General features: G+C 46.3%; 1 protein-coding gene across 6 annotated transcripts in view; it reads left to right on the forward strand.

The window, feature by feature from the left end:
• The first annotated feature begins 5,271 nt into the window (after positions 1 to 5,271).
• DCAF6 (DDB1 and CUL4 associated factor 6) overlaps positions 5,272 to 13,218 on the forward strand; it is a 171,511-nt gene continuing 163,564 nt past the window's right edge. For all 6 annotated transcript variants that reach the window (XM_029579086.1, XM_029579088.1, XM_029579090.1 and 3 more), the window contains exon 1: positions 5,272 to 5,740. In XM_029579086.1, coding sequence (XP_029434946.1) covers positions 5,650 to 5,740 — 91 coding nt within the window. In that variant the 5' untranslated portion in view covers positions 5,272 to 5,649. The remainder of the gene's footprint in view (positions 5,741 to 13,218) is intronic.

The following is a 13,218-nucleotide window of genomic DNA, read 5'->3' on the forward strand; positions in this document are numbered from 1 at the left end:
TTATGGACCCTTGGTCTGACCTAGCATGGCGTGTTCTTATGTTCTTATTTATCTTATGCATATTCATTATGGGGCGGATTTTAAAAGCCCTGCTCGCGTAAATCCGCCCGAATTTACGCGAGCAGGGCCTTGCGCGCCTATTTTCCATAGGCCTGCCGGCGCGCGCAGAGCCCTGGGACTCGCGTAAGTCCCAGGGTTTTTTGTCGGGGGCGGGGCTGATTGACGCAGCATTTTGGGGGCGGGCCCGGGGGCATGGCCGCGCCCTCCGGAACCGCCCCTGGGTTGCGTCTTGGTGCGTCAGCGGCCCGCGGGGATTTACTTCTCCCTCCGGGAGGCGTAAATTCACAGACAAAGGTGGGAGGGGGGTTTAGATAGGGCCGGGGGGGTGGGTTAGGTAGAGGAAGGGAGGGGAAGGCGAAAGAGAGTTCCCTCCGAGGCCGCTCCGATTTCGGAGCGGCCTCGGAGGGAACGGAGGCAGGCTGCGCGGCTCGGCGCACGCCAGCTGCCCAAAATCGGCAGCCTTGCGCGTGCCGATCCTGGATTTTAGCGGCTACGCGCGTATCTACTAAAATCCAGCGTACTTTTGTTTGCGACTGGAGCGCGAACAAAAGTACGCGAACGCGCCGTTTTAAAAAATCTACCCCTATGGTATTCTGAAAACCTGACTGGTAGGTAGACCTGGAGGACCAAGTTGGGTACCATTTTTTCCCCTAAATATCCAAAGATTTTGACTATTTCTGATGCTTTCTAATGCAGTATAACAAAAAATTGAAATGGTGATAGAGAAGATTAGAGGAAGTAATGTACATGTAAATATAGGAGAAATTTCTGCTATGGGCTGAATGCTGCTTTGAAGAGCCAGGTCTTTTCTAGTTTTCTGAAGGAGAGGAGATTGAGCACAAGCCAGATAGATAGTAGTAGATTGTTCCGTAGAGCTGGAACAGATCCTGTGAAAATCTTCCTGGGTAAGTCAGCCTAGAGGGCAGGCTGGTATATAGGTAGTGAAGCAACTTTTGAGTTAGGATGGGGACTGGCCTTTGAGGGTTTTATAGGTTAGTATCAGAACCTTAAATTTGACTCGGAAGAGTGTTAGGAGCCAGTGTAGGGATTTCATGATAGAACTTATTCAAATCATTCTGTTTACATTTCTCATCATGTGCACTGCCATGTTTTGTATGAGCTGCAGATGGTGGTTTAGGGTGCTGAGGATTCCTATATAGACTGAATGAGTTGCAATAGTCTAGGTGAGAGAGTATGCAGGCTCTAAGAACATAAGATTTGTTATACTGGGTCAGATCAACGGACCATCAAGCCCAGTATCCTGTTTCCCACAGTGGCCAATCCAGGTCACAAGTACCTGGCAGGATCCCAGAATGTCAATAGATTCCAAGCTGCTTATCTCAGGGATAAGCAGTGGATTTCTCCACTTTAATAATGGTTTATGGACTTTTATTCCAGGAATTTGTCCAAGCCATTTTTAAACCCAGTTACATTAACATCTTTCACCACATCCTCCAGCAACAAATTCCAGAGTTTAATTATGTGTTGAGTAAAAAAATATTTTCTCCTATTTGACTTAAATGTATTACCTTGTAACTTTATTGCAAGTCCCTTAGTCTTTGTACTTTTTGAAAAAGTAAACTTCTGCTTTGTGTTTATCCATTCCACTCTGCTCGTTATTTATATACCTCTATCATATCTTCCCTTAGCTGTCTCTTCTCCAAGCTGGAGTCCTAACCTCTTTAGCCTTTCCTCATTGGGAAATCATTCCATCCCCTTTATCAGTTAGTTGCCCTTCTTGGTAGTTTTGTATCTTTTTTGAGATGACCAGAACTGCACACAATACTCAAGATGTGGGTACACCATAGAGTGATACAGACGCATTATGCTATTCTGTTTTATTCTCCATTCCTTTCCTAATATTTCTAGCATTCTATTTGCTTTCTTGGCTGCCGCCGCACACTGAGCAGAGGATGGCTCTGGTTGTCAATTCAAAGGACCTGTCATCAAAGAGGGGGTGAAGGTGACAGAGTTGATGCAGATGGAAGGAAGGCAGTCTTGGTTATTGCTTGGACCTGTGCTCTGATGGTGAGTTGGGAGTCTAAAGTCCAGGCTCTGAACTTGAGTGCTGAGGGTTAGGTATATTGCCAAACATCACTGGTAAGCATGTTTGAGCGGATTCTTTTTTTTCCAACCCAGAGCATTTCCAACTTCTGGGGTTTAAGCACAGCCATGTGTAAAAACTTTCAGTAGTCTGCCACATATAAGAGTTAAGAATTAGACAGGCACATGGTTAACACTAAGTGCCATTGTATGGTATAAGGACCAAGTGTGGGAAAGATATTAATATTCCTAATGAGCTGGCTGGGGAAAAGCATGGTTGAATTGTCATGCCTTGGCTTTTAATTTATGTCTTTTATCCCCTGAAACATCTAGAGTCAGTGTCATCATTAACCCCAAACTAAACAGAATGAGATAGAGCCCCAACAGAAACCCTACACCTCCAGTTCTACAAACAGAGAAACACGTCTGATAATGGATGAAGAGCAGAACTAGGATGCTTCCTCTTAGCATACAATAAAGAATAATCAAATTCTGGTGTCATCTCAGAAACAGCAAAACAAACTCCCTCCACTACCAGGCATTTTGTGAAATAATACAAAACCCTGAACAAAAACACACTCATAAGAACATGCTATACTGGGTCAGACCAAGGGTCCATCAAGCCCAGCATCCTGTTTCCAACAGTGGCCAATCCAGGCCACAAGAACCTGGCAATTACCCAAAAACTAAGTCTATTCCATGTTACTGTTGCTAGTAATAGCTGTGGCTATTTTCTAAGTCAACCTAATAATAGCAGGTAATGGACTTCTCAACACCTATAAACAGTATTAAATCTGCCATACCAAAATAGCATTAACTTTCAGAACTCCTATAACAAGACCTTTGTCAAAGCAGACCTGCAAATGTACCCTAGAACAGCACGTCTCAATCTTTCTTTTATTTGTTGCACTCTTTAGTCTACTCATTTCTCATGGCAAACTAAACTAAATTTTGCATCATCCTAATCCCCCTCCCTCCCACTGGCAGGAGTGCCACACAGTTCACCTAATGGAGCAAGTAGGGGAGACATACCCAGGTAAAAAGTGCTGTTCTCCTCCTGCTAGAGGGAAGTTAAAGTTACAAGATTTCTGGTGGGTAAATCTGGTTCCAACACTTGCCCCTCTCAACCTTTCATTTCCTCCCTAGCTGGCTTGCTCTCCCCATCCATCTCCTGCTATCTGACTCTCTTCTCCCCCTAAAGTCACCTCAACATTCTCAATGATCCACAAAATGACCTTCCCCTACTCATTTCCTTGTACGCTTACCCCCTCAACCCTTTTATGTCACTCCCTCCCTCTCAAGTTATTCCATTCCCTCCAGTCTGCCTCCATCATCCCCAATTATCCTCTGTCATGGTCCCCCAATCACTTTCTGTTTCACTTTCATCCCTAGTCATATCCTTGCATAATCTACCCTTCCCTTCAAAATGCTTCTCTAGCTCTCTCTCAAACACTTTCCCCATCTCCCCTTCTAGCTCTCAGACACGCAAACCCACGCTCCTCACCCTCTGTGTATCTCTCTTCTCTTAACCCTTTCTTAGTTCCAATCATCACCTATCTCACTCACCACCTCCATCCCCCTTAATTACCTCTGGTTCTCATATACACACACTCCATCATATTTCACCCCTCCCTCTTCACCACTTCTGGATTTCTTTCACACACATTTGCCCTCTTCAGCTTTCTCTCCCTGTCTCTGGTACTCTTCCTTTCAACCAGTTCTTGTACCCCTGCACTTACCTGCCACCCATTTTAATATCAATCCATTCCCTCATGGTTCTCATGCACCCCCTTCCCTAGCTCTTTCCTTCCCTCTATTCCCCATCCCCACTACAGCACCAGTCCTCTCACTGCTGCTGAAGGACATATGACAGCCCGGACCTTGGGGAGAAAATGTTTCAAAACACTCACATTTGCATTATTGATTTCAGGGAGATGGGAAGGAGGTTGAATTAACCCCTTCTGCTTTTCCCATGCCTCAGCATTCAATCTCTCCTCCCCATCATTCATCTTCTCTTGCACTGATACCTGGGCATTTGTCTTCTCCACTTCCCTCCCAACATTCATGACTTCTTGCATTGCCCCTCCCTAAGCATTGATCTCCACTCCTCACTTTTCTTCCAGCATTCACTCTTCTCTTACCCCACAAATCAGTTCAGCCCTAGCCCTCTTCCTGTACCTACTGGCTCCAGCTCTTGAAAGGTTTGAGCTGACACAGCAGGGCAAAGCAGAGCCCCCCACCCCCAGCTTTTTCCCTCCTGTCATTCCTCCAGGTTCTACCTTGGGGACAGAAGAGGAAGGGGCTAGAGTAGGGAGACAAAGAGCTCCACCCTCACCCCTTCCCCTCTTGTCCCTGAATAACAGGGAGCAGAGTGGCTCTTTGTTGTGTTCTAGGTTTGCCCTCTCTCCACCTCTACATGGGAGGGGAGGGACTGGAACAGAAAGCTGTGCTGCCTGAAATTCAGGGTACTGTTCACATCAGGGCATGAATGTCATGCCAAGCCAACTCACTGGCTGCCACCATGGTAGCACAGGAAGGACACTCCCATTGTATACCAGTTGAGAAGTACTGCCCTAGAACACCAATACATCTCTTATCGGGAAGTACAAACGGAACAACAGCAAGTTGGACTCTTATCGATCTCAGCACAGAATTAGATTTTGCAAAGAGGAGAGGATTTTGAAGATTTCATATGAAGGTACCATTGAATTTTCTGTAAGGACCATAATTAAAAATAAATCGAGTTACTATATATTATTGGGATGTGTTTAGCAGATAATTAATCTCACCTAGGACAGGTTGATCCAGCTTTTGGTTTGCTCCAGTATCTGCATTGACCTGTAGATCTATTTTCTTTAAGGTAAAACCATACAGATTATAAGACGTAAATATCGCACCTAAATAAATATTTTTTAACTTCCACTGTGCAATGACACTGTTTTCTTAAACTCGATTTACAAGCACAAATCCCCAGGCTTCCGCGGGCAGTTTTGCCCAAAGGAAAAATGGCTGCCGCACGACGAGTCACGTAAGCAGCACGTCCTTTCCCCCCCGCCTCTCTTTAAACTGCCCGCCTGGTGCGTGCAGGCCGTCTTGGTAACCTAGCAACAGTGAGCCGTCACAGTGAGGTGGCGATGGGCTGTGAGGACCGGAGGAAGAGGAGGAGGGAGTGGGTTGGGTTGGGTTACTGCGGGGCTGGATGGCCGCAGCGGCAGTCTCGCGAGGCTGCGGGTGACGGGGGGCGCCTGAGGGAGTCTCTGACAGGAAAGGAAACAGAGCTAGCGGAGGAGCGAGCGAGGGACAGGGAGAGGGCGACAAAGCTAGAGACTTCAGCGGCGGAAGCGGGAGCAGCAGGCGGGGAGGGCCCAAACCCTTCCCTCCTCTCCCTCCCCCTCCGGCGCCCCCGAGAATGTAAGGCGGAGAGGCAGAAATAGAGCGAGTGAGACGCCCGGACACTCTTCCTTCCCTCCCGCCCCCCTCCTCCCCAACCCGGGTCCCTGTGCCCAAACCGGGAGCTCGGAGCCCCCCACCCCTCGCCCTCGCGTCATGTCTCGGGGCTGCCCTAACCTGCTGTGGGACGTGCGGAAGCGCTCGCTGGGGCTTGAGCAGCCCTCGGTGCTGCGTAACAACTACTTGGGTGAGTAGAGACCTCGGTAATCATAATATCGAGGGGGTCCAGTCCGGCATCAACCCGGCTGGGCCCCCACTTTTCGGGGGCATGATCATTCCATGCATGAGGAACCAGAAAACAAAACCGATCGGCCCCAAAAGTTCCCATACAGTCCAGTGCCCATCATTGGAGAATTGGAGCATGATCCTCTTTAAAAAAAATAAAAAATGTAAGCATCCAAACTGGAGCTTGTCGGCCTGATGTGCCGGGCTCAGCGGCTAGGATCTTGCCCGTGTACTTGCCACCTCGACCCTTATGGGGGGGGGGGGGGGGGTAGGTAAAGTCCTGGACAGGTCATATGCACAAAGTGACAGCTGGTCTTGTGTCCTTCTGGCCTGCGCCCCCACCACTCGTCCTCCCATCAGGGTAGAGCTTTTCACTAAGAGTTTTCTTTCCTTCTTTCAAGTTGTTTTAGCATTTAACTTGAAAAAAAAAAAAAAGAAATGTTGAGATTATGTTTAAGTTTCATATAAAGAATTTGCACAATTTAGATAAATTTGCTTGGCGTATAGGTGATAGCTTTCATGTACATAATACGTTTTTTTCCCCATAGTCATAGATGTGAAACATGGCAACAGGTTTCCTGCCAAATGACCCATAAAAGTTTGAAATAGTTTTATTAGTCAATACTTGTGCCAACTAATCAATTACGGGTTGCTCCATAACAAATGAAATAAATACCTCCATGATCTTTAATTTGTATTAGTAACTAAAATAAATTGCTTTGTAGAGCAAGAGGATAGAAGGAGCCTGTCATGTTAAGTTTATCCGTTTTGTGTGGGGCTTACATTAATGGAGCAATTTGATTCAAAAGGAGCACGAATATCTGGATAGGTATTGTGCCCTTGGAATGTGGGGAGAGTTGTGCAGCATCTCAGGAACAGGCTGAAGTGAATTTTAGACTGCAGTAAAATATTTTGATCAGGTGAGATAATGATACAGTGACAGATTTATTTTTCTAAAGAGTTGTGACATGTCTTTAACAAATGATATGTTCCCTGTGCATACCCAGATCAGTCCAGGCTCCAGGGTTTTGCCTCCCTTCCAGCAGATGGAGACAGAGAAAGCGACATTGACACTGCCACATAACCTGGTGTGCCACCTGCAGTCCCTCAGTATTTCTCTGTCTCCAACCAATGGTAGAGGTGCAATATCTGCAGTCTGGAAACTAGGTTTACAAAAAAAGAAAAAAAAAGAGATTTCCTCCTAGGAGGTTGGCAGGTCCTGGTGGGGCCATCCCTCCTGGATTTGAGGTGGATGAGCAGGGCGTTGGGGACCTTTTTATTGCTCTGTCCTTCATCCGCTGGGGCTAGAAATCTGGTAGAGCCAGTTCCCTCTCCCTCAGGAGGACTTGCAGAGGCTGCTGCCACTTTTCAAAAAAACGGAAGTAGTTTTTGTTCCTTTTGTAAATTTTATATGTTAAAAAAAAAAAAAGGAATTCGCTTTTTTTTTGTTTTGGTTTGGTTTTCCTATCGATCAACTCAGAATGAGAGCAGTGCAGAAGCTCGGCAGGCGGCTGACTGCACTCGCGGTCCAGGCAGGCTGAGAGCTTGCCATGTGGAAGCAAGTGCAATGTGTGCGGCGATGCGAGTGCGGCTCTCTCAAGCCAATTTTTGTTTCTGCTGCTTCTCTGGGGGAGAGGGCAGCTCAGGGATGACCGTGGCGGTGTCGGAAAAGCAGCACGGGCCTGGGAGGTTCTCGGTGCATCGGGGGAAGCAGTGATGTCCTTTCTGATTAGTGCAGGAACAGTGACCATTTTATCTTCTTTTGCTGCTTCAGAGGCTGGGGGGAAGGGGGATCTCCCTCTGCCACTGTCCCCGGCTGATTGGAGCCCCATAGAGGGCCAAGGGGCCCGGGGAACTCAGTTGGGTGAGGATGAGGACCTCTTGGGGATGATTCTGATGATTCTCCAACCTTCTCATCAGATTTCATCCTGTGGTTGCACAATGCTTATTTGGCCAGGAAAGCTGCAGGGCAGCGTGGTTGCAAGGGGGGGGGGGGGGGGGTGTTTCACGGACTACGGGGGCTGCAAGGGTTCGGCGAGTCCTTGGTATGCCTGCACAGTCGAATGCTGTGGATGATCTCTCTGAGGATTCGGAGGATGGGGATCCGCCTGTAGAAGACCCTCCTGAGGCAGATCCTTCTTCAGTGGGCTTCAGCGGGCTTTTCCCAGCCCTAGCTGTTGAGTGGGACAATCCAAAGGTGGTTTGTCTTTTCCACAGGGAAGAGTTGGGACCCCTGATCCCCTATGTCCTTAAGGAGTTAGGGATAAAGGTTTCGCGAGAGGAATCTGATCAGGAAGATGTGGATCTGGTCATGGATGGCTTAAGAGGTCCAGCAAAGGCTTTTCCTTTCCATAAGTCAGTTAAGAAGTTAGTGGTCAGAGAGTGAGATACTCGAGACTGGCTTGCCTGAAGACACGCTTCAGCTGTTGAGGGTTCCAAAGTTGGATGCTTCAGTGTCGGCGGATACTAAAAGACTATCATTCTTGTGGCCAGATCTGCAGGATAGGAAGCTGAAAGTCCATCTCAAGAAGATTTTTGAGCTGTCTGCCCTAGGCATACATGCTGCGGTGTGCAGCAGCTGTATACTTCGGGCTGGGCTGCGATGGGTGCAGCAGTGGCAGGCGGATAAATCAATGTCTGCATCAGAAGAGGAGCGGCTGGAGGCTGTGGTGGCCTATGGAGCCAATATATTATATGACCTCATTAGGACTTCTAGGACAATGATGTCGGCGGTCTCAGCCAGATGACTTCTTTGATTCAGAAACTGGTCAGTGATGTTTCATCCAAGCCTTAGGACCGTTACCTTTCAAAGGAAAGCTACTTTTTGGAGAAAGCTGAGGATCTGATAAAACATCTGGGAAATAATAAATGACATAAATTGCCTGAGGATAAACCAAAAGGGGGAAAAGGATCTTTTCCTCTGCGTTCTCGGTTCAGAGGAAATAGGCATTTTTGGCAGAATAGGGCTTCAGGAGGAGCCCAGAGGCAGACCTAGGGGAGGCAGCAGTCCTGGAACCAGTCCTTTTGAGGTCGGAAGCCCAACAGATATGGCTCTGGCCAGGTTGGTGGAGGCAAGTCTGCCCAATGAAGAGAGGCCGGCTCACTCCTCAGTTCCGGTCATAGAGGATCGGTTGACTCCTTTTTACGAGGAGTTGGCCAAGATCACATCAGACTGGTGGGTCTTAAGCCTGATAAGACTTATTCATGGTCTCCCCTTTTGCTTCCGTGGCAAAAAGGCCACCACAGCCTCCAGCCGCTCCGCCTCTGATGCAGACATCGATTTATCCGCCTGCAACTGCTGCACCCATCGCAGCCCAGCCTGAAGCATACAGCTGCTGCACACCGCAGGAAACCATCAGCCGCCTACAGATACTGGGGGCCATTGTTCCCGTCGTCCTAGAGGAACAAGGGATAGGATGGTATTCCATTTTTCGTGATTCCAAAGAAGGAGGGAACTTTTTGCCCAATTTTGGACTTAAAGAAAGTAGACGTGGCTCTTAAAGTTCCTTGTTTCTGGATGGAGGCTCTGCGCTCGGTCATTGCAGCGGTGCACAAGGGAGAGTTCTTGGCTTCCCTGAATTTGACTGAGGCGCACTTGCACATATCGATCTGGCCGGACCATCAGAGATTCCTCCGGTTCATGATCCTAGGGACGCATTTTCAATTTTGTGCCCTTCTGTTTGGTTTGGCGACAGCTCCAAGGACCTTCATCAAGATGATGGTTGTGGTGGTGGTGGCGGCGGCTCTCAGGAAGGAGGGCGTCCTAGTTCACCCATATCTGGATGATTGGCTTATTCGAGCAAAGTCAGAGGTCTTTTGCAGGCGGGCAGTGGAGTTGGTGCTGCAGTGGTTGAGATCCCTGGGTTGGATCCGTACATCTGTCAGAGTCATCTTTCCCCTTCTCAGGTGTTGGAGTTTCTGGGGGCATGTTTCAATACCAAGGTGGGGAAGGTGTTTCTCACCAAGGAACCCATTTGCAAATTGCAGATGCAGGTTCACAGTTTGTTAGAGAAAGCTGTGCCCAGGGTCTGGGATTACTTGCAATTTCTCGGTTCCAAGGCTTCCACTTTGGAATTGGTTCCTTGGGTGTTTGCTCATATGAGGCCTCTGCAGTCAGCGTTGCACTTTTGGTGGAACCCGTTGTGAGAGCAGTTTCATCTTCCACTACCTCTTACGGAGCTACCAGGTCCAGTCTCTCATGTTGGCTTCATCAGGACCAGTTGCGTCGTGGAGTGGACTTGGAAGTTCCAGAGTGGATAGTTGTTACCACCGATGTCAGTCTCTCTGGATAGGGAGCTGTTTGTCAAGCTCAGTTGGCGCAGGGCCGGAGGTCGGCGGAAGATGCATTGTGGTCTATCAATCGCTTAGAGATGAGAGCAGTGCCGTTCTCGGCTGAATGTCAACAGGTATCGCCACAAGAGATTTGTCAGGCGGCTACTTGGAAATTGTTACATACTTTCTCCAGGCATCACCATTTGGATGTCCAGGCCCCAGAGGACATGAGCTTTGATGAAAGTGTACTTCGAGTGGGACTCTCATAGTCCCACTCTGTTTAGGGAAGCTTGGGTTACATCGCAGGAGTCTGGACTGATTTGGGTATGTACAGGGAAAGGAAAATTGGTTCTTACCTGCTAATTTTCATTCCTTTAGTACCACAGATCAGTCCAGAGTCCGGCCCATTGATGTGGGGAGGATTGGAGAGTCTGCTCGATCTGTTATTGTAATTAGTCTGAAGAATGGCACAGGTTTTGATTAGTTCCTCACGTTTTTAAGGTTGAAAAAAAAAATCCATTATAAGTGCACTTCCTACTGCTCGTTCGGGGGGATATGAGTACGTTATTTGTGGTTATGCTCGTCACTATCTTGGCTTGGGTACAGGTCAATACTGAGGGACTGCAGTATTGACCAAGAGAAGATAGTACCCAGAGAAAGTTTCACTGCCACCAGGTTATGTGGCAGTGAAACTTTGTCTCCATCTGCTGGAAGGGAGGCAAAACTCAGGAGTCTGGACTGATCTGTGATACTACAAGAATGAAAATTAGCAGGTAAGAACCAATTTTCCTCTGCTTTCTCAGGGGTTCTCCCATTCTTGCATCCATCCCCATATTTATTTTCTCATGTGTATCTTCCTTTTCTCATACACTGTAAGCTCCTAAACGACTTGGCTCAGTAGGGCCCATAGCAATTGTACTTGCATGATTTCAGTTTAGTTATTTTTACTGTAAATTGTTATGAAACATAACATGCTAGATAATATCAGAAAAAGACCTATTGGCCCATCCAGTCTGCTTAATTATTCTTGACCACACTGCTGAGGATACATTTCAGTTGCTGGCTATAGAAGCTTGACCACTTGTAGGATAATTGCTCTGTATTGAAGTCAGTTTTTGTTTTTTCTCTCTCTTCTACTATCTTGGGTAGATGAGCATACAAATTCCCATACTTAATCCAAAACCTAGCAGCCTCTTCCCCCCTCTCTAATATCTTACCATCAAGTTTCAAAATAATCTAAACAGGTACCAAATCCAGTGAGACTGTTGCTCGGACATCTGGCCTCCTATGTCTCCATGGTCTAGCTGGATGGTCCCTGGCCACCACCTCTCTGTTGGCATTTACCTGGTCTGGGGAGTTGTAGCCTGCTGCTACCAACCCAGCTACCCCATGGCCTGCAAAGAATATTTAATAATGCAATACACAGTTATAAGGGATTCTGTAAGTTTGGTCTGGTTTATTACATTTTGGTCTTTTATTTTTAGTGTTTGTTTTTAATAGAATTTAATTATTGTGTTTATTTTTTTTATTGCTTTGACAATTTTAAATCTGAAAAGCAGTTTATAAATAACTGTAAATACATGCTTTGGTACAGTAAGCTGAAGAAGTCAGTCATTTTAAGACTAATAACAGCTGGATAGTATTGCCTTTTAAAGCTTCCTTTAGACAAGGTACAGCTATGATACATTCAAAGAATGAACTCTGATCATTCAATCTTAAGATCCTAAACAAAGGACACCAATTAGAACATATGTTAGTTATCCTTGGATGTCTAAGAACATGAAAAGTAAGAGACTTACTAGCTATCTAGCTGAGATCTAGCACCTTCATTACAAGAACGAAGGACTGTTTGCATGCTGAACTGAATTGCCTTGCCACGCCACAAAAGACCCCCATGGCTGTCTATCAGAAGGGGTCATTAATTACCCAGACCTCAGTGCAGAAATATGGCATCTGACAGGGAAAAATAGCTCTTTTAGGCCTTGAACTGGGGTCTGGCTGGTTAGAGGCTAGTGCATTGCATACAAAGCCACAGAGCTAAGATGAAGTATGAGGTCTCGGCCATGAGATGAGGATGGTTCTTTCTTTACCTTTTGCTTGCGACTAAGAACCTGAAAAATATGAGGGGATTAACACCCTGCCACCCAGCCTCATTGGAAACTTAATGATACTATGACCATGTATAAAGCAGGCAAATTAAACCTCCTGCTAAAAATAAGTAAATATTATCTCTACTATAGCAAAAATAAAGGTCAGCAAACAAGCTGTAGGAGTGGATACCTTTTTATTTCAAAAGAGCTAAGCTTCCATTATCAGGCTAGCAAAGAAACAGTTCAGTTACACGGGGTTGAAATTGTACAGAGCTGACTAAATATGAGGTTATCTGCATATGCCCCCACCAACCTCATGCCTTAGCTGGCTCTGTACTATTTAAACCCTGTGTGACTGTGCCATTTCTTCAATGATCTGAGGGAGGGAACAGAGCTTGTGAAACCTAATCATCTTTTTATCAGACTAATCCAATACATTTGTAACATCTACAACTTGTTTGTTGATCAGTATTGCTAGATATTCAAGTCTAACATAGTAGCCAAAATGCCTTCTTACTATAGCAGAAACGTGCAGGAGTGGACAGCAGCTAGCCCCAGCATTTTTGTTGAAAAATTTCAACAAGCACAAATGGAAACTGAAATAATGTTCACAAATAAAAGATTCAAGAAACTATCCTGAAAATAGATATAGATGATCAAACAAGTAGTCTCGCCCTTCCCTTTTCTTGTGAATGCCTGCCTTTAGTAGTGATTTAATAATGTGCTGATGTTTTTATTGTAACACTAGGTAATTATCACAATACCGTTTCCCCAGTAGCATTAACAGCTAGTCCTTAGTCCTAGGCTTACAAGATCTGGGATTTTTCTCTCTTCTTCTTCCAGGTCGTCATTTATACTTGGTATGAATGAAATAACTGGTTTTGTCACTTACAGAACTGGGTTCCGTGCAAAAAGATGTAACAATGTAAGGCAATCACCAGGCATTACTACACTATAACTTTGCTGATGAAGTTCTGGGCAGCTGGTGGATGACTGCGAATGTGGAAAAGCTAGGGCACAGCAACATTTTCTATTCCCTTGAGCAGTGGAAAACGCATAATCAGATTTTATTTTTTCA

Source organism: Rhinatrema bivittatum, chromosome 15 (genome assembly GCF_901001135.1).
Source record: "Rhinatrema bivittatum chromosome 15, aRhiBiv1.1, whole genome shotgun sequence".
Taxonomy (NCBI): domain Eukaryota; kingdom Metazoa; phylum Chordata; class Amphibia; order Gymnophiona; family Rhinatrematidae; genus Rhinatrema; species Rhinatrema bivittatum.